The sequence below is a fragment of the Balearica regulorum genome, chromosome 1 (genome assembly GCF_011004875.1).
Source record: "Balearica regulorum gibbericeps isolate bBalReg1 chromosome 1, bBalReg1.pri, whole genome shotgun sequence".
Taxonomy (NCBI): Eukaryota; Metazoa; Chordata; class Aves; order Gruiformes; family Gruidae; genus Balearica; species Balearica regulorum.
The window spans coordinates 16,363,013-16,390,031 of record NC_046184.1 but is presented as its reverse complement, the minus strand read 5'-3'; the positions used below and the strand labels follow the sequence as shown (position 1 = coordinate 16,390,031).

General features: G+C 40.1%; 1 protein-coding gene across 2 annotated transcripts; it reads right to left on the bottom strand.

The window, feature by feature from the left end:
* Positions 1-2,172: 2,172 nt before the first annotated feature.
* On the bottom strand, positions 2,173-26,755 carry ERGIC2 (ERGIC and golgi 2). 2 transcript variants are annotated; one of them, XM_075742013.1, is made up of 14 exons: positions 26,466-26,755; positions 23,977-24,122; positions 20,956-21,064; positions 18,943-18,989; positions 17,700-17,770; positions 16,049-16,089; positions 15,215-15,316; positions 13,635-13,730; positions 11,979-12,034; positions 10,890-10,988; positions 9,573-9,670; positions 5,839-6,001; positions 5,004-5,083; positions 2,173-4,259 (listed from the first exon to the last, which is right to left on the bottom strand). In XM_075742013.1, exons 2-14 carry the CDS (start codon positions 24,080-24,082, stop codon positions 4,194-4,196), a joined length of 1,134 nt encoding a protein of 377 aa, XP_075598128.1. In that variant the 5' UTR covers positions 24,083-24,122; positions 26,466-26,755; the 3' UTR covers positions 2,173-4,193. The 2 variants fall into 2 exon arrangements, with proteins under 2 accessions (XP_075598128.1, XP_075598134.1); XM_075742019.1 differs by having other exon boundaries at positions 2,729-4,259; positions 26,154-26,635.
* Between the last annotated feature and the right edge of the window lie 264 nt (positions 26,756-27,019).

Genomic DNA, 27,019 nt, shown 5'->3' with positions numbered 1-27,019 from the left:
TTCACGTGCCTTCGCCTCTCCCCCACAGAAAGCATGCTGCACCACCCAGCCTTGAAGGTTTCTGCTTTAATGAATTTATGGACCAGCTCTCAGAAAACTCTTCTGTAAGACAGAAAAGGTGACGCTGCTTTGCTCCTGGGCCAGCAGCAACCAGAGATGCTTTGGAAAGGACACTAAGCCATGGCAGAAGGACAAGATGAAGCACTTCACATCATTTTAACTAAAACAGCTGAAATGCATGCCAGCACTCTAGCGAGGTGTGCAAGGGCAGAAGGTGTGCAGATGTACAACACGAAACCTTTGCCAGGGACCGAAGGGGGCAGGCAGAGTCCTTTAAGGCTTCTTGAAGCATTAACTACTATACATTAACCATATGTGCAGGCAAGGATATTTTCTCTAAGCAACAGACCACCACCAAGGCCAAATGCTAGACATGATTTGCATTAACTGAGTTGATATACAAAAAAAGTGTCTTTACGAGAAGTAACTTTGCAACTAAGCACCAAACTGAGTAAGCGATTTGTATAGTGGATGTATCGTCTGACACCCCCACCTTCTGGGGTGCCTTTTAAAGAACAGATGGAGATCTTTGCAAGTATCCCCAAACAAGCTGTTCTCATTTCCCATCTTCCCAGAAAAAAGCTGTGGCATTTGGTTACCTCTGAAGAAATAGAGAGCAGGGAATTTTAGTATCACCAATGTCACTGGAGATGTGACCAAGGTGACCACATCCCTCCTGCTTCAAGTAGCATCAGTAACACATAATAGAAGATGTGCGTAGTGCTGGAGCTTCTTACCGCAGAACTAGGTAACGCAATGACAAGTCCACAGCTGCCTCCCTGACCTTCATTATGTCTGTACAGTTAATCACAGCTACATTTCTACCAAAGATATATCTGCCTCTGTTCCTAAGCAACTGTGCTGACTGCTTAGGGCCCAGTTTGTCACACCAGTCCCTGAAAAGGAGCATCCTGGGCAGGGCAGGGGAAGGAGAGCCCTTGCCCAGCTCCAGGCAGGACTGACCACAAGCACAGCACATGTCCCTGTCCTGCCATGGGCCACCCCATGGACTCAGGCAGGGCCAGCAGATGCAGAGAAAGGCTGGGCACCGCAGCAACAGCGCTGGTCCCCTCCGGGGTGCTTTTGGGATGAAAAGAGCTGAATTTTCTTTCAAATTCAAACTACTCACCTATTTCTAGGATGAGAACTTCAGGGGAGGGAAGAGCAGCTCGGTTTTGCTTTTTTAGAGTCTGCTACACTGGTTAACCCAACCCCTCTCCTGCTACAGACACACGTGCATTTCTTCCTCACCTCCCTGCCAGCAAGAGCCCCAAAACCTGAAGATGCTCTGCACCGCCTCCCCTGCCCACCAAAACACCTTGTCCCGTCTTCCGCTGTACCGTAAAGCTGAGCGAGCACCCTTACTGCCGGGGTACAGCTCAAGGGACCTGGGGCAGCCACATCCAGACACAACACTCCAGTTCTTGGCGGCAGTCAAGGTGACTGCTCCTGCCAACGCAGCTTACAGCCCGTGGGAGCGCGGCAGCAGTGGAGTGAAGGCCAAACCATGACAGCTGGAAACAGGGAACATTTTTTGTCCAGAAAGACAGCTGAGGGGGACAGGGGAACCAGAGTCGTCTGCAAGTGGTGTGCTAGGAATGTACCATACAAAGGTGAAAAATGTCTCTGTTCTTTCTTCAAGACTGTGTAAAAGCCAAAGATAAAAATACATAATTTTGACCATCTTTCTTGACCTAGAAAATGGTATTTTTCACCTGCTATACTCCTTTCAAAAAACACACATCACATCAGGATCAAGGTTTCTATTTCCCTTGGGATGCCTGCTCCTTTCATTTTTCCATACTACACACTAACTTTTTGCCCGCAACATAAGTAAATGTGGCCAAAAAAATATCATTGCAATAAACTACTATTTTCTCTGGAACACTCCTGCAGTGCTGGTTAAGCTAAATACGACGTGTGGTACAAGGCTGAAGTGGTACTACCTGTAACAACCAAACCCTCTCACAGAAACACACGTTCAACTGATCCCGTATTCACTGCACAGTGCGGCATCTCACATCTGGAAGCTGATCCCCAATTTTCTTCCATTAGCAACCAGCCATCACACAAGCTTTGCTCTAGGCAGAACACAAATGCACCACACAAGGATTTAAGACACACCAAGCCGCTTGGCTCTTTTATGTGAGAATAGAAAATAACATTTAAGTTCTGGTACAGAAAGTCAACGGAGATCAGTATCTCCCACAAGTACAGTCTGTTCCAGGCAGATAAGAAACAAGTGGCAGGACAAAGCCCAAAGCAGAACCCGTCCGAGCAGAAGTAGGGAAGAAACCTCAGAGGGCAGTGCCAAAGAGAAATGGGAACCAAAAATTTACAGCTTTTGATTTTCTTGCTCACTGAGGACAAGAGTTTCTCAAGTTGCTGGAGTTTAAGTCAGTGTTAAAAAAACAAAACAAAAAATAAACACAGAACACTCCAAACCTGTCAACCCCAAGGACCTGGCTTCCTTGAACTTCTGTCTTTCTCAACAGTTGATGTGAACAAAAGTCTTTCCTCATGCACCACACTTCATTTACTATTTTATATAATTTCCTGTTTCAGAAGCCCTCTGCTTTGCATAGCAAATCAGCTGTATTATTTACACCGTGCTCACCACAAAGATCCAAGTGTCCTGTCACGTTCATTAACAGAAGTCAGCAAAATCTGACAACGCCACAGAGATTTTTATTTTTCCATAATTAGTCCTCTCAATAATATTCATTCCATGGGAAGGCCAAGGTCAGCATCATCTCCTAATAAATCATGAAATCAGTTTTGCTGAAAAGGAATCATATTACTAATTTTTTACCCTGGTGGAGTAACTGTTTAACCACAGGTGCGAGCCACTAGTTCAGCAGTAAGAGGATGTTGTTTCTCAAAGCACCACCTGCATTAATAACATTCATTCTCAGTAGCATATTTACAATATAAAACTGATACTGCTCTCCATTTATTTTACAAAAATCTTCATGAACAATAAGGATTAATTCTGCAGATCCCTTATCATCATCTGTCTGCAGCAAAATGATTCCGATTCCCTGAAGTCACCTACTACCACCAACTCCACCAGTCCCTGCCCAGGCTCGGAGACCTCCCAGCTGCCCCGAATTTCACATCTCTGCAGCAGTTAGCTGAACCAAAGCAAGGCAGCTTCTTCCTCCTCTTCCTCCTCATCTCCAGGATGGATTTACATACCACAGCTTACATACTAGCAGCAGGGGTACAACAAAGGTTGCATCAAAGCAATTTCTTTACCAAGAAAGAGGCATACAAAGAGATTTCCTGATCTTTTGTTAGGAAGTCTTGCATTATTATCAAAACTACAGTCAAATGCCTTATTCAAAAGGCAAGTTCCTATTCCAACTCAAAAAACTGCGCACATTGGAGCCCATTCTCAGAGTCCTTGGGCACTTCCACAACAGAAGTGATTCTCACTGTTGGCAAAGCAGCTGTGTGAAAACACAGAAGAACTCCCCTGCTCCACATTATGTTTCTTCCACTAAGGAATGGTGGGACTACAGAGAGGCAGCAGCTATGACCAACATTATGGCTTGGGCTCCACCTTACTCCCTGAGTTCTCTCTCATCTCCCCTCTTCTTCAGGATTTTCTAGGCTTGCTCCCCACCAGTAAGAATAGCACCTTACCCCCAGTCCCACCATTACAAAAGAACAAGAAAACCCAAACCCCAGTTTGTACACCCAAGAGAAGCTCCAGCTCTAGTGCTGTCGCTCTTTGCCTGCTGCTCGGCCCTTCCATACATCCCACTTGTACTCTTTTCTCCTTGGAGTCTGCTGGCCTTCCCAGGTACGGAACTAAGATCATGAAGACGCTTCAGTGGCAGTCATCACAAAGATGTTCAGCTCGACCATGAACACTGTATTGGCAGCAATGCTTCTTGAATCTCCAGAAGATGGTCCACCTCACTGGCCTCACAACGTCCTATGACTCCATGTGCACACAGAAAGACAAAAAATTACACAAATTGTTTTGTTGGGCTTTTTTTTTTTTTTGGAAAGGCTTCATTTTTTGCTGCCCGTCAGCAGTGTCTCAGCATATTGCACAACATTTTCTTTATTATAAAAAAATGTCTTCTGTATCAGGCAGGAAGAAAGAAAGTTTTCCTAGGAGGCTAATGCGTACTATTTTCTGTAGTTAGAGGTAAGTGGTTGCTTGTGTGGCCATCGGGAAGTGGGACCTAGTCAAACAAAACCAAAATGTTATTAATGGCTTGTCCAGAAACAGAATCTTCCCCCAACGCTTTTTTTTGTTATTGGGCATTTCTTGTATGCCTTTTGCCTGGTGTCCCTAACAAAAATTGCACAAATCTGCTTGCCTTTCCTCCTCTCCCCACATTTACAGAGCCTCACCAGTTGGCAAACTGCAACCAAATTTGAGAGAAAGGCAGAAGTCTTTCTGTAGGCTACCTACAGGCTTAAATAGGAAAAATAAAGGTAAAATAAAATCAAGCAGTTGCTAGAGGAACAATCCTATTGATGCCCAGTGAAGGGAAAGGTAGACTGCTCAGCTCTTTCACACTGCTTGGCAGTAGCCTGCAGACTAATTGGGAGCAATACTGAACCCCTGCAGCACGCAGTGCCTCCTCTTCGGTCAGCAGGTCAAGCAGAAGAATATGTGAGGGAGACTGAGGAGGCCTGGGAAAACGTAATTTTTGTAGCAATATGAAAATAAAACGTAGCAGAGAAATCTCTAAGAGGCCTGGTTTCATTAATTCAGCTTCTTGGAAAACCCCTTGCTTCCTTACACGTTAGATTTTCCAACTATTTCTAAAAGTTGCTGAATGTCTGCTCATATGCATGTCAAGGGGAGGGTTTATTAGAAGCATCTTAAGTTCTGCTGGGACCAAGCCCCAAAGTTGTCCTTATTATCATCCATCCTCAGACAGCTGTACCACTTACTTAATACTTAAAGTTTTTCTTACCGATGTGGATCTGTAAGAGCCCAGTCTGAAACGGCAAAAAATAACTTCTGCTATATATCTTCCAAAGCCATGTAAAACTCCTGCAATGTCAAACAAGATTTAAATTGTCACAAGTAGTAGAACTGTACTATTTATGGAAGTATTACATAAAACCCTGCACAATACTTCAATGGGATACAGTGTCGTAAAACACTGAGAAATTAACTTAAAAAAGGAAACATCAAGGGCAGGGGGAATTCTAACATTCTGAAAAGCATCCATAAAAGCAAACCCAAAGCTATCCAAGCAAATGTAATTCCCTCTGCCCAGATTTCATGGGTGAAAATACATTCTGTGGGACAGAAACATCTACTTTGAAAGAAAGCTCTTAGCTCAAGGTCTCTTTACTATGCTCTCTTCAAGTGAAAGCCAAGAAGTAACTTGTTATCAAGATATCCTATTATGTCTTGACTAATAAGTGAATCGTACCTTTTCAACTTAGTTGATTGATGAAATTTTATCTCAATTTTTGGCATTGATTTAGCACTGGATCCCAATTACAGGAAATACACAGAATATCAGAAGTCAGTGTGTGCGTGTATCTATATATCTATCTCCTTGCTCTTCTAGAAGTAAACAAACTATGCTATAGTTACCAAAAAGGAAACAACAAGCCCTCAGAACAGCAGAAATGCCATACTGGGACACCAAAAATTACCAGCTTTCATTGCATATAAATGAGTGCTTTGTCTTAAACGTGCTAGAGGTTCAAGACTGCTCTGTTATTTATCTGTAACATAATCACAGTGACCAAAAAAAACCCCACAAACTTAGGAGGGAAAGCACTGATAGTTACCTGTAGTTGAAAAAATTCCCCCAATAATGCCACAGAGCCTCACTAAGAACTGCCAAAAAGGCATGTGTTCTTCTGTCACCGTCACCATAAGTGAACTGATGTCATATTTCATGAATATTCCTGACACCCCATGGCTGCCAGCTGCATGGTTAATTACTCTTTCCTGAAAGACAGAAACACAAGTTAGTCACTTCTTTTTAGTCACAAGAAAACAATCTTAATAGATGTGATACCAAAGAGCTACTTAATCAGAGTTATCAATTCACACAAGACCAGGGAACATCAAGACAACTTTGGCCTGTACCTTCTAAAAGTCAAACATCATGAAATAACTTATTTTCCTGGTCACTGGTGCTCTGCGCTGCATATCAGTGTTCACTATCATGCTACTACCCTCTCAAGATTTGCTTACATGGTCCTTTAAACAAGGATGTTTATAAGTAGGTTGCTTTTAGTACATACAACTCAAATGAGTGCCCTGGTGTAATACAGTGCCCCAACTCCTCCTACTTTATGCACTACTAAATCACTTAAATCAGGATGAGACCTTCAGGAGACATTTAAGCTGTTGAACAACCTTAGCTATGGCAGTTTTCCCAGCTAGTGTATATAAATCTACATACTGCACCTAAGACTCATCACGCTTCATCCTCCTTCTTCCTTCTCCTCTAGCTTCATGTGCCACAAAGGACTTAATTGCTGGTTCTTAAAAGTATCAGGGAAGACCCTAAACTAGAGTATACCGTAACGGATATTGAAAAGCTTAAGTCAATTAGATCAATGTTTTGGGTTTTTTTTTCGCTCAGTGCATACTTACACATATGCCATAATCCACTACTTTGATGAAAAGAATAAAAAAGAAAAAAAAAAAGATCAGATGCCTAAGTTTCAAAAATTCTGAGGTCTGAAAACAGCATGCCAGTATCAAGCCTCTTTTCAAAGTTTTTGTCAGTCAGGTCATTTCAGACAAGTGTCACACAGCAAGAAATACACATAGATTAAAAAATAACAACTAACTCACCATGACTACTCTAAACAGATCAGACTCCTTAGTTCTAATCCAAGAACTTCTACAGTTTCTTCTCATTTGCCCAAATTCTTAAACCAAAAGACCCCGAAGAGGAGAATGTGGCTGCTATTAATCTCTACTTTTAAAAAAAGGTTTCAGGAGAAAAAAAAACCCTCAACACAATCTTATGTTTCTTTCAAAAGTTTGCTATCATTTTGTTAGTGAAAGGTGCTGATAAATGCACTGCCAGGTAAGCCTGGCTGAAAATATACAAGGGCAACAGAAAAGAATCTAATTGACTGAAGACAAACTCAGCCCCGTCTAGGCTAATAAAAGTAGAGAAGATAGACAAGCAAGACTGAATAGAAAAACAGCATATCACAGCTCCCCTTCACCAGTAGATTTAACAGTCTGTGCTCAAAAAACATGCAGAATACTGTACAAAATCAAAAGCTGACTATGACTTTGGAAAATACAGAAACTAGGCAACTTCTCCAGTCAGCTAACACTGACGTAAAACATATTGCTGCTTTCGATACCAAACCAAGTAAAAAGGATGCCAAAACAACATATCAGTTATGACGCCAGGTCACAGAAACCTTGCAATGGTTAAAAAAAAAAGTACAGAATGCTTTCTATATTTCAAGAACATGACAACACTCAGCATTAGAAGATGAATGATCAGGCATACTAAGAAGGAAGAGAAGACTGAAAGTGGTTAAACAGAACCTTGCATTGCCTAGGAACAAAATATGATTTTTTGTTTGTTTTTCCTCTATTGTTTCCCTAAGCATTATTTGTCTTTTGAGGTCAAATGGTGAAAAAAGAATACAAAGTTAAAACAGGACACCCAAAACTCCACCCTCAAAAGATACATAATTCTTTCTCCACATTTTGGTCTGCTTCTGGTTTTTACTGCTGCAGATGATTTAATTGTCAGTTGCTAAAGGCTGCTGAAAATAACCCTGTATCAGCGATCTCAGATACCAGCAAAGCCTTGCTAGGATTAGATCTTTTTACATAAACACAGTATTTCAAACATCAACAATAGCAGAGATGATTCTGCCCACACCTTTCAAACTCTGTTTCCCAGTCTGTTCACCACTGGCAATTAAACCTCACTGTATTCAAGTTTCAGCCATAGCTAGCTGACCACCTTTTTCCAGGTCTGAATATGTGCCTGGTCTTACAAAATAAACACTGTTGTTCAGTGTTAACTGTTCTTAATAGCCTTTTCCAGCTTATCTGCCAGGGGTATTTGGTTTCCAAAGATAAACACAAACAAGCTTTACAGGCAACAGGGCTACCTACTGAGACAGCAAGAGCAAGCAACTATGTAATGCCACTTTACCTCCACTATCCACGAGCTTTTCTCCTAAGCAACCTGTGACTCTGTTGCAACTTCCATAATAAATACATCCCCACAAAAAAAAAAAAAAATTAAAGAGCTAACTAAGACTGCACAGGTAACTGACAGAAAAATTTAATGGAAGATTAAAAAAATGAAATAAGGAGTAAGATAAACAGTTCACTGATGCGCAGAAGTTTAAGGACTGCCGTAGCTGTTGCAGAGAAAACACGGAGTAGATTGCTAGACCAGCAGGAGATGGGAGTATATTGCATTATGAAATTCCTCTTCATTCCTCTCTTTACTCCAGCTTTTCTGAGTTTTAGAGCAAACCCTTCCCTTCAGCAGTCTGCACGTCCCACACTGAACACCAAGACATCACCCTCTACCCTACTTCCCCTAGCTATGTATTTTTCAGAAGCACAGTATGGAATTGTGAGGAAGTAAAGATGTTCTCCAAAGGACAACACCACAAACGGTATTACCGTGAATTGCAATCCTCATCTCTGAATTTCCTTTCAACCCATGGCTTCCTTCTTGCCTCTTGCTTTATCTGTCAGTTTTAATTAAACTTTTCACAAAGACTTTTTTTTTTTTTATTATTTGGCTGTTGAATAACAGATCAAGACAGAATTCGGTGTCTGGAAATGAGACATGTAACTGGTACACATAAGGCCTTTTTCTTATTTACAGCAGTCTTTAAAATTAGTATCTTATGATTTACCTGTATATCATACTGCAATAACTACTTTCTTTATGGATTCAGAATTAAAAGCCTCTCCAAGGCCAGAAGTGGAAGCTCTCTAGTCTGGAGAATAATTAAAGTTGGTGGTTCAACAAAGGTTAAACAAGACAGCTGAGAGACAGAGATGCTTTCTGTGTGGTTAGTTTTTTATACAAACTACCGGTATTTCCATTTCTAACACTCCACAACCAAGCTCATGCCCTTCAAGTGAGCTCATTTTTTGGTTTGCTTCCCACGTCGATAAAAAGCTAAAGGTGGATTAAATATTTGTAAAGCCACACACAAGATCACAGACCTAAAACTTACAGGATTTCACCACCATTATTAGCACCCGATGATGTGGAAATGACTGGATATCTATCATCAATTCTCATATCAGACTACAGATCTATGGAAGCAAAACACTAACGCAAGAATTAGTATGTGTCACCAAGCATATATATTTTACCATCAGTATGACATTATTTACAGATAAATCTAGTGCATTGGAACATTCTACAAAGAATCTCTTCATGTTAGAGGAGTTTTTGAAACCACAGTACAACTAAGTCTCCGTTTTCACCTTTCAGTTTTTGTTAAGAACAATTACTGTTAGATTTTTCTCCATGTGGTTTTCTCTTACTTCTACTTACCCTTTCTGTCACTGAAAATTGATGAGTTTCTGCTGAAATTTTGTATGTATGGAGTTTGGTTGGCACAACTGTGATAAAATATTGGAACATCTGGTTGTCTAGAAGAAAACAAACCTCACTGTTGAATTAAGTAGAGAGTCAAAGACCATCTGAGACATTCATAAATAAATCAAACAATATTTAAAATAGTTAATCAGCCAAGCCATTTACACTAGGGACATTCTTCAAGGAGTCCCAGCACTGCCAAGACTACTTCAGCACCATCTGCATGAACAAAGTTAGTTTCCATGGGCAAGGCCTATGTCACACTTGTACTCAGAGAAATTTATGTTTTACCCATGTAACGAAAAGATTCATTAAGGTGAGGCCACTCAAAGCTTCAAATGAAATGCATAGATAGCATTTTCCAGGACACTGGAACTGAACAAGTTTCATACAGTCACATTTTGTATGATACATCCATCTCAACAGTGGTTTGAATAGTTTTTAGCCATTGAATTGTCCATACAATGCTGGAAGCCCTTCTAAACTGCTTATGGTTTTACTCTTGATTAGACGGACTTCTAGAGATTCCTTCTAGAGCAATCAGCATGCTTACACATTTATGATTGCTCTGTCTTCATGCAATTCCCTAAGAGAACAAACATTGATAGACTCAAGAAATTTGTTTCAACTACCCTAAACCATTCTGACTGGAACAGCCAATGGACTGACTGACGTTGAGACAGCAGCAGCTTTAGAAGGTGCTGGGGATCACTCTCATGAGGAATGCAAATCAGAGAATGAGGTGTAGGTAGCTCTCTAGAGTAGGTTACCACACTCCTTTATTTATACATGAGGAAACAAAGTGATACGCAAACCTTTCCTGCAGCAGCCTCACAAAACACACTGTGGAAGTGACAAACCAAATACAGGAATAGAATCCAAGATTCCTGATGCTTTTTTTTTTTAAATAAACTAAATCAGACTTATTTTTCCCCATTACAGCAACAATCAGATCTATGAATTTCCACTGTAGCGTACTGCTGCAAAATTCCTTGCAGTATGCTCAGACATACTGTAACTTCAACACAACACAAATCCAGAAGAAAATGCAAATCAACTTCAGTGAAACAGCAAAGTCCAGTGATACTGATATTAAAAAAAATTGTCCATTTAAGATGCCATGTAGATAACTGAGCAGTGCATTGCTTGCTAGCAAATTTAGCAGGACATGCTGTTTGTAAATCACAACATTCATGAAATGTGGTATTTTAAATGTAATTATTGGAAAAAAATATAGAAAACAAGATGCTTTTTTAAAGACACAATACTTACGATCTGATGCTATTTTTTCTGTTCCATCCAAAGGATTAATAATTCCTGGAATAAGCTCTCCAAATGACAAATGATCTATTCTATGAGAGAAGTTATAGGCTGAAAGAGAATACAAAGGAATGAAACAACATTTTTCAACTATGAGATTCTGTACTCTTCTCAGAGAAAGATGCACCCATTTCTCACACTTGAAAATGCACTAGTTAGAATATTTCAAACACCGGTGTGCATTTCATCAGGTTTGTGCCTGTGACTATACCAATACACCTCCGTGCATGTTTCAAACAAAATTCAAATCCAAAACATTTAACAAAGAAATTCGATTTCTCTAGAAGAGAGCTTCTAAACTAAATTACAACTCTATCTGAATTAACTGTGGAGATGAAGAGAGTTTACATGTCATGACAGAAAATTTCTAGTTGGCCAAATACTGAAGTTATTCTAGCAGGTCAGGTTCTTGTATGTAATGGTACTAAGACGACTAAAATTTCATAAATGTAATGTACAGCGGAAGCATAAGGCAACTACCAAGTTACCACATTGCCTGATTTTGCAAAGGTATTTAAGGTCTGTAATATTGTACACTTGTGTTGACATAAAGTCACAGGCAGACATTCGGAGGTTTAATCAACACCAAGTTCATTTTTCACAGTAAGTCAATCTTGCCTCACATTAAGTACGGCAGCAACACACATTTAGCATCTAAACTCATAACCTCAAAATGAAGGTTCTAAGGACAAAGGTCAGAAATTAACAACCTTATAAAAACAGATTTTGCAGGAAGCAGGTAATTTGGACTGAAATACAGGAATTTTGTACGGTATCTGTGTTACAACAAAATATATCTGAGGTTCCTGTATTACCATTACTGTAGAAGCAATCTAAAGATAATACTAACAGTGTTAAACATTTGAAAGTAAGTCAATACCGAATTGTAACATTGCAAAGAATACTCTTCACTTTCTTCTACAATGCAATTGCCCAGCTAGAACATCTTTTCCACAGCGACCTAAGTTAACACATGAATTAGGAGACAGCAGTCTGAAAGAAACGATATTTGTTTGTACAGAGATGATAGAAAGAACTTACACTCGTGGCTTACAAGGGCTGCCAAGTGCGCATGGCCTCGAGGGTGTGGTATTGCCCTAAAGAAAGCAGGATATGTTTTATGAAAAATTTAATGAATCCATACAAAAGATTCAGTTTTCTTAAACAGGACTACACAGAAAAATTACCTCTCCCCCTCTATTTCAATAAATACTTTATATATATTTAAAATATGTGCATATATATGTTTTACAAACATATATATATATTAAAAAAATTGCATCTATATTACAAAAAAAGACATTTTTATTACTGCTGAGTACAGACAGCCTGAATTACAAGATACAGGAACACTGGACTCATCAAAACCCTCTTACACAGAATTCGTGTCTTGCATTTTTAGAAATGTCAAAACCACATCATGTCACCAAGCTACTAGAAGAGCCACCATGGTCTGCCACATGAATAGCTGCGTAACTGCTCACGTGACTAATGAAAACTTTACCATACTTCTTCTATGACTAAGCAAGTTCACTGTGCTCTGTATTTGCTCCCTGACTAAGCAAGTTAACTTCAGGTCTGGACAGTTTGTAGACCTGTAAAGAAAGAACAACGCAGAGGCTGGAAACAGTGCAAAGAAGAGGGGAAAAAAGTGCAACTCTGGAAAGTAAAATGGTCTCAGCCACACTTCATCCCTACCAGTCCAGCCACTAATGCAGGAAGCTTTCCCTACTTAGATTAAGTTAAATTGTCACCAAATGCATGTAAGCTTTGGACAAACAGAAGGTGGAGAAAGGCAATGAGATCAATCAAGATAGGCAATAAATAACCAGGCAATAAGGTACAACGGCAGCCAGTGAAAAAAGACATTAAAAAAACCTACAAGAAGAGAAAGAGCAACGTAGCAGAAGTACAAACGTAATGATGAGCAAAAGGAAGCAAAGGAAACAAAAGACTATTCAGGGTTGCAGAACTAGAGACAGGAAGAGAGAAGTGATGGCAGTACAGATGAAAGGCTGAAATGATCAGCTCTGAAAAGGGCTTAAGGAGTGGGAATTCTAGGGGCAAATCAGAGAGATGGTACAAGACCAGACAGAAGCGACATTTGGAAAAATATCCTCACAAAGACAGCAGCTGGAATTACATGCAGATAAATTAGAGAGTACAGATTGCATGCTAAGATCTCTGGTGACAGAGGTGGCAGGAAGACAAATGAGGACAGCAGAGCTGGAGAGCACAGAGAAAAGTTAAACACAAGTTGGTATGCAGTGTATACAAGCTAATACCATTGCCAAAGTGTATCAGAAAGTCTCTCCTCAAATCAAGATGAGCTGGCATTTAGCTAACTATGGTGTCTCAGCACCGAAATGGCACATATCCACATTAGTGAACTGTGTACTAACAGAAAGGAGAAGTTTGCACAGGCCCAAAGGACGGAGGCAAGCACAAGCAGTCCACTCCATGTCATACACTTACAGAGGACCCATTTGCAAGAGTTTTCATCCTGTAAGACACTGGAATTCGTAATCACTACCTTGCATGCAACAATGCACTGCACTGCATTGTTTTAGTAACTTAAGACGACATTTGTTTTTAACTGTGCAAGAAAAGATGCCACATGCATGTGTATGCATGCACTATATATAATGTAGAAGTCAATTCTGTTTTTTTTATTTTCAGGAATTGAACAGAACATACTTGCCCACAGTTATGTGAAAGTTCCCTGCCACTTTATTGACATAGAGATGACCATGAATTCTGCACGCATCTGGAGACTGTAATGAATTATCTTCCCTGTTTAAACAAAAACAACATAAGGAATACTTGAGAATATTGACCAACAGAAATAACAGCAGTACAGTTAGATTTATATTTCCTAGCATAAAGATACAGCATTATCATCTACCTCTGCTTATCGTATTCTTCTGGAATTATAGCAAGGATGGTGGAAGGGAAAGAAACATATAAAGGTCAGTTTGATTAAACCAATAAGCTTTCATTCATACTTGTATTCAGAGATCTTGCCTACAAAGCTAAATTACAGTACTTGAACATTTGTACAGAAAACATAAGACTGTAAGTACATCTTGCAACCCTGGGATTTTTTTTCCCAATTACTTCTTCCAAAAATGGTTTGTTGGGAAAGTTTTAATGCTACAACGAACATAACAAAATATATTAGTCATGTTAACAACACTGTAGCAAGAACAGCTTTCAACATTTATTTTTTATGAAACTTTCCTCTTCCCACACTTGTTGGTATGTCCACAACTCAGAACAGATTTCCAAACTGGCTCCTTAGAGGGAGATGAAAAAAAGGGGGGTTTTTTAAACACATCTCAAGCATAAATACCTTCTCAAATACTGCGCTAACAAGTATCATAGAGGCACAGAAGGACATAATGAATCTGAAGACACAAACTAAATGAAAAAAAAAGATTTCTGAGCCCTCTTTAGCCTTGCCTTAAGAAGAAAGGATGTATTTAGTCCTCAAACAGGGAGATTACAACATGGAAAGTGCATATAGTATTTTTGGTGTTTGTTTTATTTATGGCTTGCTTGTGTGTGGGGTTTTTTGTTTGTTTTGAAAGCTGAAATTCCTTTTGCCTTAATGTAGAAAGTGTTTTCCCTGGGGGGAAAACAAAATCACATAGCATCCAGATTCAGGCAGACCAAGCCTTCTATGCATTAGTCTCTCAGCATTTTGTGGGTAGCTGGAATAAAGTGTAAACAGCAAAGTTTCTCCATGCAAGTTTAACCATGCTATCTTAGGCCAGAGCATTTATAAGAAAACACATTTTTATTCAAAGGTTGAATCTTTTAAAATCATGAATTATTAAGTCACAGCTAAGAGGACTTTTTTGAAGAGTTGCTGGACAGAAAGATATTCTTTCATTAAAAAAAAGACTCTTTATTCTTGCTTTGACATTACTAATTCACATTAAAAAGGAAGCATCAGGTAACATGGACTAAAAAGATGTGTATCTAATTATGTGTGTGTCCATATTATGTATACATATGTACATATAAATACACACGCAAAACCTAGACACCTTCTCCAGGTTGGAAATCCCAGAGGTTTTCATAAAACAACAGCTCTCCAAAGCAAATATCAGGTATACTATTTTAAAATGCAATAAAAAGCCATGAGGTCTTCTTTTCTTACAATCTTATCTTCTGGAAAAAAAATAAATATCACAACCATAATAAAATGTGAAGTCTAATTAAATAGTGCAGGGGAGAGGGGAATGACAACACAACATCCCAATTTTTCTTACCGTGGCGGCAGTGCTGTAGAAGCACTTTTAAAAGCACTTTTGAATATCACATCTTGAAGAGAGTGTTCTTCCTGCAGCCTACTCTGAATTAGCTGCAGCATCCTAAAGATTACACAGACAAGTGTGAAAGAATGCAACAATAAACCAAAAAATAACTTCACAATTATCAGCTTCATTTGCAGGTTATAAATAGAGATGTTAGCAAAGTTCGTGTCAGTATTAAAGTGTTACAATAAACTTTGAGAATGGTATTTTATACAGAGCTTAAAGCTCTGGTGGTCACAGCAGTGTGTTACCAAAATACCAAAACTATTCAGACTCCCAAATAAGCTTCAGGTTTCTTACAAGACTATCAGTACAGCAATCACACACATAACCAAGCTATTCCAGTTTAAATGATAAACAGTGCGTCAATTCAGTTATATGAAAGACTCAAACTCACTTGCTATCGCAAGAATGTGCCAATTTGTTACTATAGCTCAGCTTTGACATTTAGATACCAAGTTATCTTGTCTACCACATCTGAACCCATAATTAAAACTCGTGCTACCAAGTATTCGTTTGGAAATGTAAGTTGAGTCCGTTCATATGTCTTGGCTTGCAACTGCGTGACCCAATTCTACAAATAAGTCCAAAGCCAATTTTTTCCATAACAGAGATCTCAAATCATGAGAAAACAAACTAAATTACTATATTTTCACAGGGCTGCACTCTTAAATTACAAGCAGGAGCTGTTAGACCCAGGACATAGTTCTGTCACGTGACCCTGGTGTACCTCAAAGTCACTTCCAGTACAAATAATATGAACCATAGGCATGCATCTCAGTATTTTACCTTTGCCATTCTTTTTGTTGTGGGCTGAGATCAAATACTACCTGAAAAAAAAAGTAACACATCTAAAAAACACGCAGGAAGCATTGAAGTCCCATCCATGAAACCCAGAAGAGAATCCGACTGTGGGAAGGGGTGGGGAGTTACAATCAAATTCACACTTGGTACTACGTACTGGAGTTTATGAAAAGACTGTGTGAAATAATACATTTATTGTGCAAGTAAGGAAATTTCTGTCTCTTCCTGCCCAGAATTATCCACTTGTTTGCACTGGTAACTTCAACATCTTTTCCTAAAGCTCTTGTAACTTGAGTCAGTAGTCTCTGCCCTTCTAGCCTTTGACTAACATGGGCTAGGAGCAGCAGTGAGTGGCACTTTAATTCTAAATGATATAACTGACATGCATGGTTTTCACGATGCAAACAGCAATGAAACAAGCAGAGAAGCAATCTTTGAAAGACAAGGGTCTGGGTGTGGATTGCTTACTTCTAGGGTCATCCCACACTGCACACTTCTTTAAGACAAGTTATCAGACCTGCTGTACTTCAATCAGCACAAGAATAACATCAGTAACATCTGCGCACCAAATTAAAAACTATGGATTGTTAACACTGATGTACTCCAGACAGTAAATTCAATTGGAATTAATGCTCAAACCTACCCAGAGCTATAGCCAAAAGAGGTCAAGTACAAGAAATTTCCTCTGAGATTATAAAACAAGCATAACTCGTGAGACACTGGAACAGGTTGCCCAGAGCAGTTGTGGATGCCCCCTCCCTGGAAGTGTTCAAGGCCAGGTTGGATGGGGCTTTGGGCAACGTGGTCTATTGGAGGGAGTCCCTGCCCATGGCAGGGGGTTGGAACTGGATGATCTTTGAGGTCCCTTCCAACCCAAACCATTCCATGACTCTATAATCACTGGGGCAACTGCTAGCATGAAGCAGCTACAGCAGTGTCAAGATGACTGTCCAGACAAAAAGAGACAATGTTCCAAGGAGAAAAAACAAACAAAAACAGGCTCCTTCCCAAGCATGTCCTTCCATTCAGCCATCTCCTCCTGCTTACGTACACAAGCAGGAATTTGGACAAAACTGTTACAATTTGCAATATGTTTCAGTTAAAAGCGCATAGGCTTATGCAGTTCCAGCACCTTCAGTTCACAATACAAAAATAAAACAGATACTAACTCAATTTACAATCTTGAATGCTGTTCCACATTATAAGAATATCACGGTGACTTTCTACCACTTTTTAGAATCACAGTATTCTTCTAGTTAAAAAGCAGTTACATCAATTCTCTTTTCATGACAGCTCTGAAAGTTTTTCTTCCATCTCAAATACTGTTAGCATTTATCCTTAGGAATGCACATATAAAAATAACGAGCTAAAGAAATCACTAGCTTGTTACGAAGCACTGATCTGGGAGTCTGCTGTATTTGCAGAGTGAGCACACAGAAATCCCAATGCTAGCCTTTTTCCGCAGCAGATTCCTGGGGTAAGCACTGCAGCCTTAACTCAAGGATCAGACAATACTTGGGGAGCTTCTGTGCAGCCCAACTGTGCGGAAAAAAATACAAGCAACCTAGCCCAGCAGTGCTCTGCATCAAATGAAGAGCAATTTCCTTTTTTAAATAAAAAGGTAAGAATAACTTACTGGTTCATAGATTAGCCCATCTGCAGAGGCGACCATTGTTTCTGCTAAATCCAGAACATCAGCCCCCACATCTATTTTAAACAGGGATAAAAATATTAAGAGTCATACAGATGATCATAAACAACAAAAATGTTGAAGCTGAAATTTGGTTTCACAGTACAGCAGTAAACTTTCAGTATAAGTTACTATTCCTTGTTAAAGTCCAAAACAAAAGAAAAACAAATCAGGCAAGAAGCAGATTACTGGGAGATAGGGGGAAAACACAGAATCGTACTTTTCAACCTATCATATCAGAGTATCATCAACTGATGCATAGTGACCAGAAACAAACTTTTCAGATTTGTAATATTTTCCCACTGATGTAACACCTTCAGAAATGTTGTATGAACCACATACCCAAGCCTTCTAGGATCTGCTATGCGGAACTATTTTTTCCTGTTTCATAAGCACTGAATCCAAACCAAGATTAATAAAAGCAGAGGATAAAGTTTTGTTTATTTCTCAAATTAAAAAAAAATAATCAAGAGTTGTAAATTTTTTTTACGCTGACTGGAAAATAATTGAAAAAGATTAAAATAAATTTTAAGAGTAAGAAGGGATGACTTACAAATTAATACTTTGGAGACAAACACAAATTGTATGGTGCTGATGTACCATACAATCAACGCAAGGTTTAACCTAGCCAAAAAAGTGAGTCTTGAAGATTTGCTTGCATTCCTGGTAGTAGTATTCTCTCTCTCTCAATCCAGGACAACCAAAACTAGTCCATAGAAATAATGGCTCATTACCTAAACGACGTCAAAAGAATAGTAAACATTGCCTTTAAAATGGAAGGCATCCATACGTTCATCAGGAGGATGAAATTACCTGATGGTTGCAGTATTGTTAAACAATAGACCAGGTTAATATTTGCCAAGTTCATAAATAAATAAAAGTTGCAATAAATTCCTGCTGCTGAGTTGTGTCTCACAATGAGGTTTTAGAATATTCCAGCTAGAGATAGACTGGAACAACAGATCCTTTTTTTGCTGACAGACAAAAAGTTCCTCAAAAAGTGAATGAGATGACACAAATATTTTTCTTCACATCTACTACCAATTCTTTCGGTGAGTCATATGCCATCAAGATCAGAAGAAATCCCGCTGTTAAAATATTTTGAACAATATCCAACTATATTGCAAGCAAATGCATACTCTGAAGAGCCTTTAAAGTGTTTCATAACTTTTACTGATGGAATACTTACATTGACACCTCATGGCAACTGTAATATCAATATTGATTCTTAACTTACTGGAAAGAAAAAAAGGCAAAAAGCTAGTAAGTAGCATTGAGGACAAGTATCAATAGATATATTACTAAAATTCTCAGATTACTTGCAGCAACATAGTCAAATAAAGTTTACACCAATAAATCTAAATTTAAGCTGTTTAAAATTTGGGTGAACCAAGATGGACTTTAATAATTAAAGCACTGATGACCACTCATAACTTAGAGCTAAAAGCATCAGATTTCCCTGTTGCATTTTACTATGAATCTCCTAACAGATTTTTTGGAAATATTACAGGCCCAAGAGTTTGTCATACTCTTATTAAGAATATATAGTTTTCAATATTTTACACATTTTTTCCACACAACTACAATAGTGCAATAAATTCCACAGAATGCAATGGATCAGGACAATGTAGGAGTTACAAATCTAAAACTGAGTAAATATTTGAGCACCTTCCTCCTGTCTTGTCCTTAAGACAGGTTATTGTATTTCCAATCCTAATCAGAATTCCTCAGGACAGCGACATTCAGGATCAGGCTGAGAAGTTGCTAAAACCAGCTCCCAAAAAATGTTCCCATGTCATAAAGATCATTGATTTTGCTAGGACTGCTTCTGGAAAAAAGTTCTTTTCTCAAAAATGCTTCCATATTATAATAGCAAAATGCCTTGTATGCCAAGATCTTTATCCTGAACCTTTCCGTAATGACGGGAGGTGCAACATAGTTCTTCCCATGAGGGGGAAAAAAACCCCAAAACAAAACCAGCATCCCAAAAAACTCCATCACACCAAAAGTCTGATGGTGTGGCATTCCCCAATATTCTGGGCATTTCCTATCGGTTTTCATGTTAGTTTCACAAAAGTAATTTAAACTAGAATGAATAAATCCTCTCACTATAGTCATATGGTCCTATCACACCCAGGGAGCTTCTTCCAGGAACTAATCACATAAGCAAGGCATTCAACTTGGGATCAGACATGGTCAGTAGACAGGAGAAAAGCAGTTAAAGTGATACCAATCTCCATTGGTTTCAATTGCCAAGAACCGCCAGCTGAGCGATTAGCTTGCAATCAAACTGGAAAATCTCCAGCAGGACATCTCCCAAGTCTCATAATAGTCTCTTAACCACTTAACTGTCTTTCCTGTGTGATAGCTTCACTAGAGAAAGAACCTACTTTAGCAAAAACCTAAATGTGAAACTCCCATCTGTCTGAATGGATTTACTCTAAACTTGAGGTTTTGATGCATCTCCCTTAAATTTCTCACTTTTTTCATTACAGAAACCTTTGGTATTTCCGACATACAAGACATCCAATTAATAAACGTATATTTAGTGTGTTACCACAGCAACTAGTCAAACAGCTTTTAAAGTTATTTCAGTTCCAGACGCGTGATATTTAAAGGTGTTCAGTGCGCAAAACCTCCATTAACTTCACATGGACTCATGGGTGCCTGACCACCTGAGGAAGAAAGGCTAACGCAGTCCAGACAAGCACATGAAACCAACAGCAAAAGTATCTTCAGCTGGTCTTGCAGGTCATAACTGGAGACAAGATCAGCAGCAATCTCTAAATAATGCAAAGTTCTGAGTGCTTAAGGTTCACTTCCAGCAGCACAAAGTATAATGGCAATATACTAACTATATAAGCTAGAGTAAGCGTCATGCGAATCTGGTGGGTTTACCTAGCTAATGTGGAGTTACACATTACAGCGTCCTCTGAACTTTTAGCAAATAATTCCTCAGGGGACTCCACGGACAAACCTACGCTATTTTGACTTCTTCATTGCAGAAATCTTAATTTCTCTTCTTCGTAGATTCCAGAAAAGAAAAAATCAAAATCAATCAACAGAAGAAAAATCAAGTCCCTTTAGTATTTAATTTTTAATTTCAATCATAAATTGCTTGCAAGTCACATGAACATTTTAAATCTATTCTTTCCTGAAATGCAAACAAATTTTAAAAGGAATTATAATGAATACAAAATACCTAGTAAAATCCTTGTCTACTTCATATTCATATTTCATCCACGTGTCCTGATATACTGTGAACTCCATTATAGTCAGGAAAGCTATCGTTGTAAATGCTATCAGGGAAACTGAATGGTCAAAAGAAAAAATAAAAAAAGAAAGAAGTTTAGACTGTGAGAAATATTATTCAGAAACACAAGCAGAACAAAATTCTAACATTCCAGAATCTGTGCATTACCAGTACAATACTGGTATCTTTGATTTATGATACTTTTTTGAAAATTTTTTTTCATATCTACAGTATTTGTTTTTACATAAAAGGGGAAAAGAACAAGTCCTACCTTTGCACTAAGAAAGAACTTTTTAACGTTAGGTACAGTCAAATAGCAGAATGATGGGGAGGTTGTGAAATCCCTATATGGAAGATTTAAGAACAGGCCAGATCCTCCTCTGCATATAAGACAAAATGCCCACAAGTCACTGTTGGGGATGGTCTAGGCAAACTCAATCCTAAATTCAAGCATGAAATTAGGAAAATGCGCGGCTTAAAGTCCCTTCAAGCCTCCACTTGTCTACCACCTACATTTTTATAACAATTTTTTTATATCTAGTTTTAAAGCCAAGAGAAACAATATGCATTAGATACACTGTCCAGTCAGAAAAAGGTGCCATATTACTTGTGTATAGCTGCACAGTCAGGACACCCATCCCAATATTTCAAACAATTCACCCTCTGGTGATAAGCAACACATAACCATCCATTCTACCAACAGCTAAGTAAGTGAAGAACTGGTTTGAAATTATTTTTAGGAAGAAAATAAAAGGGTATATTTTAATGGTCTATGTGCCTCACTTATCTCCAAAGCAGCCTATTCATCGCACTTGCAAAGTTGTACAACGCAGAGGAAAGATCATCCTGCTTCAAGTAGTCAGAAACATAGTAACACATGCACAGAGACACCTGCTACATCCCTTTTATTAAATCATGGCTTTTATTATATCATTAAGTTGAAAAAAACTTTAATTATGGAGCACAGTAGTGATGTGTACAGCTTATCGACAGTATACGTTTTCCATCTGCATTCTGTGGAGTATTTCTATGGAGTCTGTGAAGGGCAACCTGAGAAAAAACCAAGCCCGTTGTTGACAGGCTTCAATCCACTACACAGTGGCCTACAGCCCAGAGGTGGCAGCAGGGGAATAAAGCCACTCTCCTACGGGATCAGAAAATAAACCATCGGCTGAACCACTGACTGTTGCGTTGATCAACAACATTTCAAGTTCTAGCTTTCAGCTGAAGCTATGTAACCATCGTACATATGAAAATCTCCACGTCAACGCATACTGTGAAAGCAGATGTACTAATCAGTTAATTATTCTGGCTATCCATTTCCTTTTGGAGCCCAGTAAGTCAGACTCACCCCAGCTATGCAACAGGAAAGCTGGAGCCATACTGTCTATCCAAAGCCACAAGGAAATGATTAGAGCCGTAACTGCTTTCTGGGAAAGCCTGAGCAAAGGTATTCGTGGATCTGAACAGGAAAATAAAGTCTTGTAAAATTTCCAAAGACATATCCTCTTTTCTGAAGGCTTCCCCAGCCCCAGAGCTGGGGTCTCAGCCCGTTTCAGACACCGGTACTTCTTTTGCAATGGGTTTTAAGGCACTGAAAGTCTAAGAATAGAGTCTTTGTATATTTTGCATCCATTATCACACCAGAAAGTAAGCCTGGCACTTTAATCCTGAATGAAACAGGAATACTATACTAAAATTTTATAATGGCACAGGATAAGACAATTCTGTATTGTCATTTATAAGGTTACTGGGATAAATCAAAGAATGCTACAGTAACTTCTGGTGTTGAGAAATCTTTAAGGCACCCTTTACACCAAAGTGAAGCTCTCATGAAGGATGGTGCTATACTACAAAAAAGGAACTTTTAAACATTTATGGTTTTTCTAAGAATTACAACATAAAAACAACTCACTTGCCTTTTCAGGAACTGGGACTAACATTAACAAAGAGTTATTTAATCAGCTCTTAGAGATGATTTTATATACAATAATCCTTTAATTATTAACGTTGCAATTCAGGAAACATAGCAAAGTAATACAGATACTTGTGATATTTACTTCTACACCACAAGTGGCGTAATGGCTTCAAAGGCTTATCTGTAGATTGCAATTGCTTCTTGTACTTTTTGTACAATGGAGTTTCAGACAATCACACGAGAGAGTTTTTTGACCTCCATTTCAAATTAATTGCTAGCAGTTCCCTATCTAACTGCAAACAATTCCAATAGCCCAATAGACGAAGTTACTATTTCCAGATCAGGCCACCTCTAACCCAACCCAACTTGCAGGCACAATTTTCTGTTCAGATACATATAGAAAAGGCACTTCTTACAGCTACAGCTTTTTGAGAGAAGCTCAAGTGACCAATAAGGACAATACAAGCACGTGTCCTGGTGTAAAGTGTTTAGTTCTTCAAAGGGCTTTCCTTACTTTTAAAATCAACTACATCTTCAAGACAAGCTTTAGAAAGCTGCTCTTCATCCTGATGCTTAACTTAACGAGCTCTCAGACACTGCTGGAGAATGTTTTTCCTCTTTTATGAAAGCATAGGGCTGAATCCAACCTATGAATGACCATTTCAGCTCATGCTGACACATGACAGAAAAAAGGGCTCAGTGAGACAATAAACGAGAAAAAGTTTTATTACGGCCTTGACACAGCACACTTCCAGTTGTAATTGGTTAGAAGTTTTTACAGCGAACCTTTACGTTGGTTTGAGTCTCACCAGTTTTACACAAAAGTCTCCCTTGAGATGAGTGATGAATGCATCTATTTAGATAAGATACTACATCTTTATCTGAAGGAGATGAACTCTGTCAGTCCACAAAAGGAATCAAGAAACTAATTTTGGCTAGTTTCAAATGGACGCAGATGCCTGTCTTCCTCCTATTGAAGTTCGCGTTCTCAGAGCATGCTAGACTGAGCTAACAGCCAACATGAATCATGTCAGCATTTCAATAAGGCCTACCTGTGCCTCCACTCGCTGAAGTTTCCACATAGCTTTCAGGAACCTTTGGAAAGGCATCCAATTCTCTCATCAAATTCAAGGTCTTCTTCCGATTCAGTCGCCTCATCTTCAGCAGACTCCTCCACCTCCTCCTTCATATATCCCCTCTGATTTGAGAATAAATTGTTGTGATTAAAATACACAAGCAATATTGCTCAAATTGACTGGCTATAACTATAAAGCAATAATAAGGCAATTAAAACCTAAAAAATAAGTTTTCAAGAAACACATTCTAGACAACTGGACAGTCATTCTTGCTTCAAGAAAACTGTTAAAATTGGCCTGTACGCTGCTGCTTATGCTCCAGCACATTCACCATTTAATTACTATGAATAATTTCTTCCTCAGTTAAATTCCTTTTGTTATTGGAAATACTGAATTTTAAACTAAAACAAACAAACAAAAACCTCCACAAACTCAGTTCTGCAGTAAGTTTGCTAAACAGACCTAACAATGCTGACTTAGCAGCAAATATCTAATAAGCTGCATAAACTCGGAAGGATGTCAGACTGCTGTGGGGTCCTATATTGAGCCAATGCTATATGCTAAAGGGGGGAAAAAAGTGCATTTTGCATTTTTACAGCTGTAGAATTTTATGGTCATAAAAAAAAAAATCAGTGTTTTTTTCCTCTATAAAAATGCCCTCCCCCCCCCAACACAAATTAAGTATCAGTCCTAGCTCCATCCTTCAGAATCCTTTTTGTCCATGACACGATCTCTGCTCCACTTGGAGTTGTTGCTATGTTAAGCAGCAGGATGCTGAGAGAAGCAGGCTGCCCAGGAAATACTGTCTTAAACAGCTTCCAAATCATGCAAACATGTTCACAACCCAGTCCCACCAATACACTGCATGTTTTAACAAGTTGGCACTGCTGTTTCCCTTCTGAGGAAATAGTGCACTTTGCCCAGAATTTCTGAAGCTATGAAAACCATCATGCATTTACTGTATTCTGAGAATACGTCATATTATTATCCCCTATTTAAAGACACCAAGGCAGGCAAGCTAACCTACACTGCCAACATGTGACACACTCCACATCATCGTCTTGTAGAAAAATCTGTTATCTCATCTGCCCTGTTTCAAGAGCACATTAAGTCTCCAGCATGTCCTAGCGAAATTACTTGAGAGCTATTCCCTGCTCTACCCTTCCCTGGTCCTGAGCAGGCTTCATACGGTGCATTAACAAAGGAATAGGCTTTACTGGAACTGGAAGTTCACACGTGAAGAATTAGTATTTATGCCTGCAATTTCCTCCCCACACAAAGTTGTTTCAGACCTCAGTGAGAAGACACAGACTCTGCACTTGGTGGGAGCACCAGTCAAGTCAGCCTGCAGGGACCAACAAAATGATACTCTGTGTGTTGCAGAGGATTCAAAGAAACCACAGTTAAAGTGGGCAGAGAAGATGGGTGATGGAACAGAAGTTTGGTTATACAGCATCAAAAAAAAAAAAAATCAGGGAAGCAAGGTTCTGTGCTTACTACACTACATAATTGTGTTTTAAAGAGTTATCTCAACTCCACCCCGAGTAGCTTAAGCAAAAGTTGGAAAACTTAGGAGCACAGATATAGCAAAGCAGCTGCTCCAATGACTGAAGCCATAACATTCCTCAGCACAGAGCAAACACCAGTTTCGGGGCTGCCTGCTGTCCTACACAGACAGCACTGAAGTCAGCTTAGCATTTTCTTCTCTGCTATCACATGTGTAGGAGCACATGTAAAGGGGTACAAGATAAGCCTAGAGGATCTGAAAGCACTTTATTAAGAAACTTTGTAAATCATCCTGCATCAGTGAGTATGACGATTTTTGTAATCTAGCTAGAGATATCCAATTTCACAGAATCATAGAATTTGTTCATTTCTTTAACCCCACATATACAAACTCACTTTCCGTTACAAACCAAGACGGACATCTGACACTATCCCCCCTGCCCATCTCAACACACCTACCTCAGAAACACCAAGTATAAAATTCGGAATTCATTGCTACAAAAGTAACATATTATGAATCCAAGAGCCAACTGCGTTAAAAAAATACTGTTGTGGAAAGGAAAGGGAAAGGGAAAGGGAAAGGAGTACAGCGCAAAGACCACTCGAGACCAGAGCTCCACTCGAAGCAACCCACAACCCAGACCCACCTGAGCGGCTCGGGTAGTTTTTGCTTACTCGGACAACTTAGAAGCGAAGCCGTTACCGCCGCCAGCGCACGTCCGAACATCCACGTCCACACTCGCGGAGCGGCCCCACGCCTGAATCCCCTCCCGGGGGCCTCGGCTGCCCACGCTGAGGGAGGCCCCGGTAGGCGGCCGTCTGCTTGTGCGGGCCGCAGGCGCTCCCGGCCGCGGCACTGAGGCGGACGCAAGCCCGCAGCCAGGCACCGGGCAGCCGCGGGACGGGACGGGACGGGACAGAACAGGCCGCGCCGCCGCTCTCCCCTCGCCCTCCCCTACCTCTTGCTTCTCTCGCCGTTACCCAGCGCCGCGGACGAGGCCGGAGAGAGGAGGGCAGCCGCAACGCCCTGCTCGGTGCCCACCTCGCTGACCATGGCAGCGCGCGTGGCCCGGGGCGGGCTCGCTCCGCCACCGACGCCCGGCAGGAGGCACAGGCCGACGGGAGCGGTGGCGGCGGCGCCCCGCCCGCCCCGCCTGCGCGCATGCTCAGCGCCCCACGGGCATGCGCCGCCCGCCGCCGCGGCCAGCGGTACAGAGGTGGCTGCCTCAGGGAGGAGGAGGTCCGTGACCTGGCGAGCGAGAAGGCATAAGCAGAAATACTGATATATGGAGCAAATGGAAGCTGTTTCCCGGCCGTACGGCTTGGGGGGGGGGGGAGCAGCGGCTGCCTGTAACGCGAGCGGCCCCTCACTGCCAGGCCCGGCTTGGAGAGCAGAGCTGGGAAGAGCCGCGGGGCTGAGCCCTCCAAAACCGTAGTGAGTTACTTAGCCCGTGTGAAATACGGGCTGCAGCTCCGCAGGGCTTCGTTCACGGACCCGCCGCAGATCCTTCAG

Bases quoted from the DNA above. Each gene is read 5' to 3' on its own strand.
- ERGIC2 (XM_075742013.1), bottom strand. From the start codon at position 24,082: ATGAGGCGACTGAATCGGAAGAAGACCTTGAATTTGATGAGAGAATTG. The intron at 9,671-10,889 runs GTAAGTATTGTG...GTTTTCTTCTAG, and splicing joins AGAAAAAATAGCATCAGATC to ACAACCAGATGTTCCAATAT. The intron at 4,260-5,003 runs GTAAGAAAAACT...TTGTTTGACTAG, and splicing joins GCTCTTACAGATCCACATCG to GTCCCACTTCCCGATGGCCA.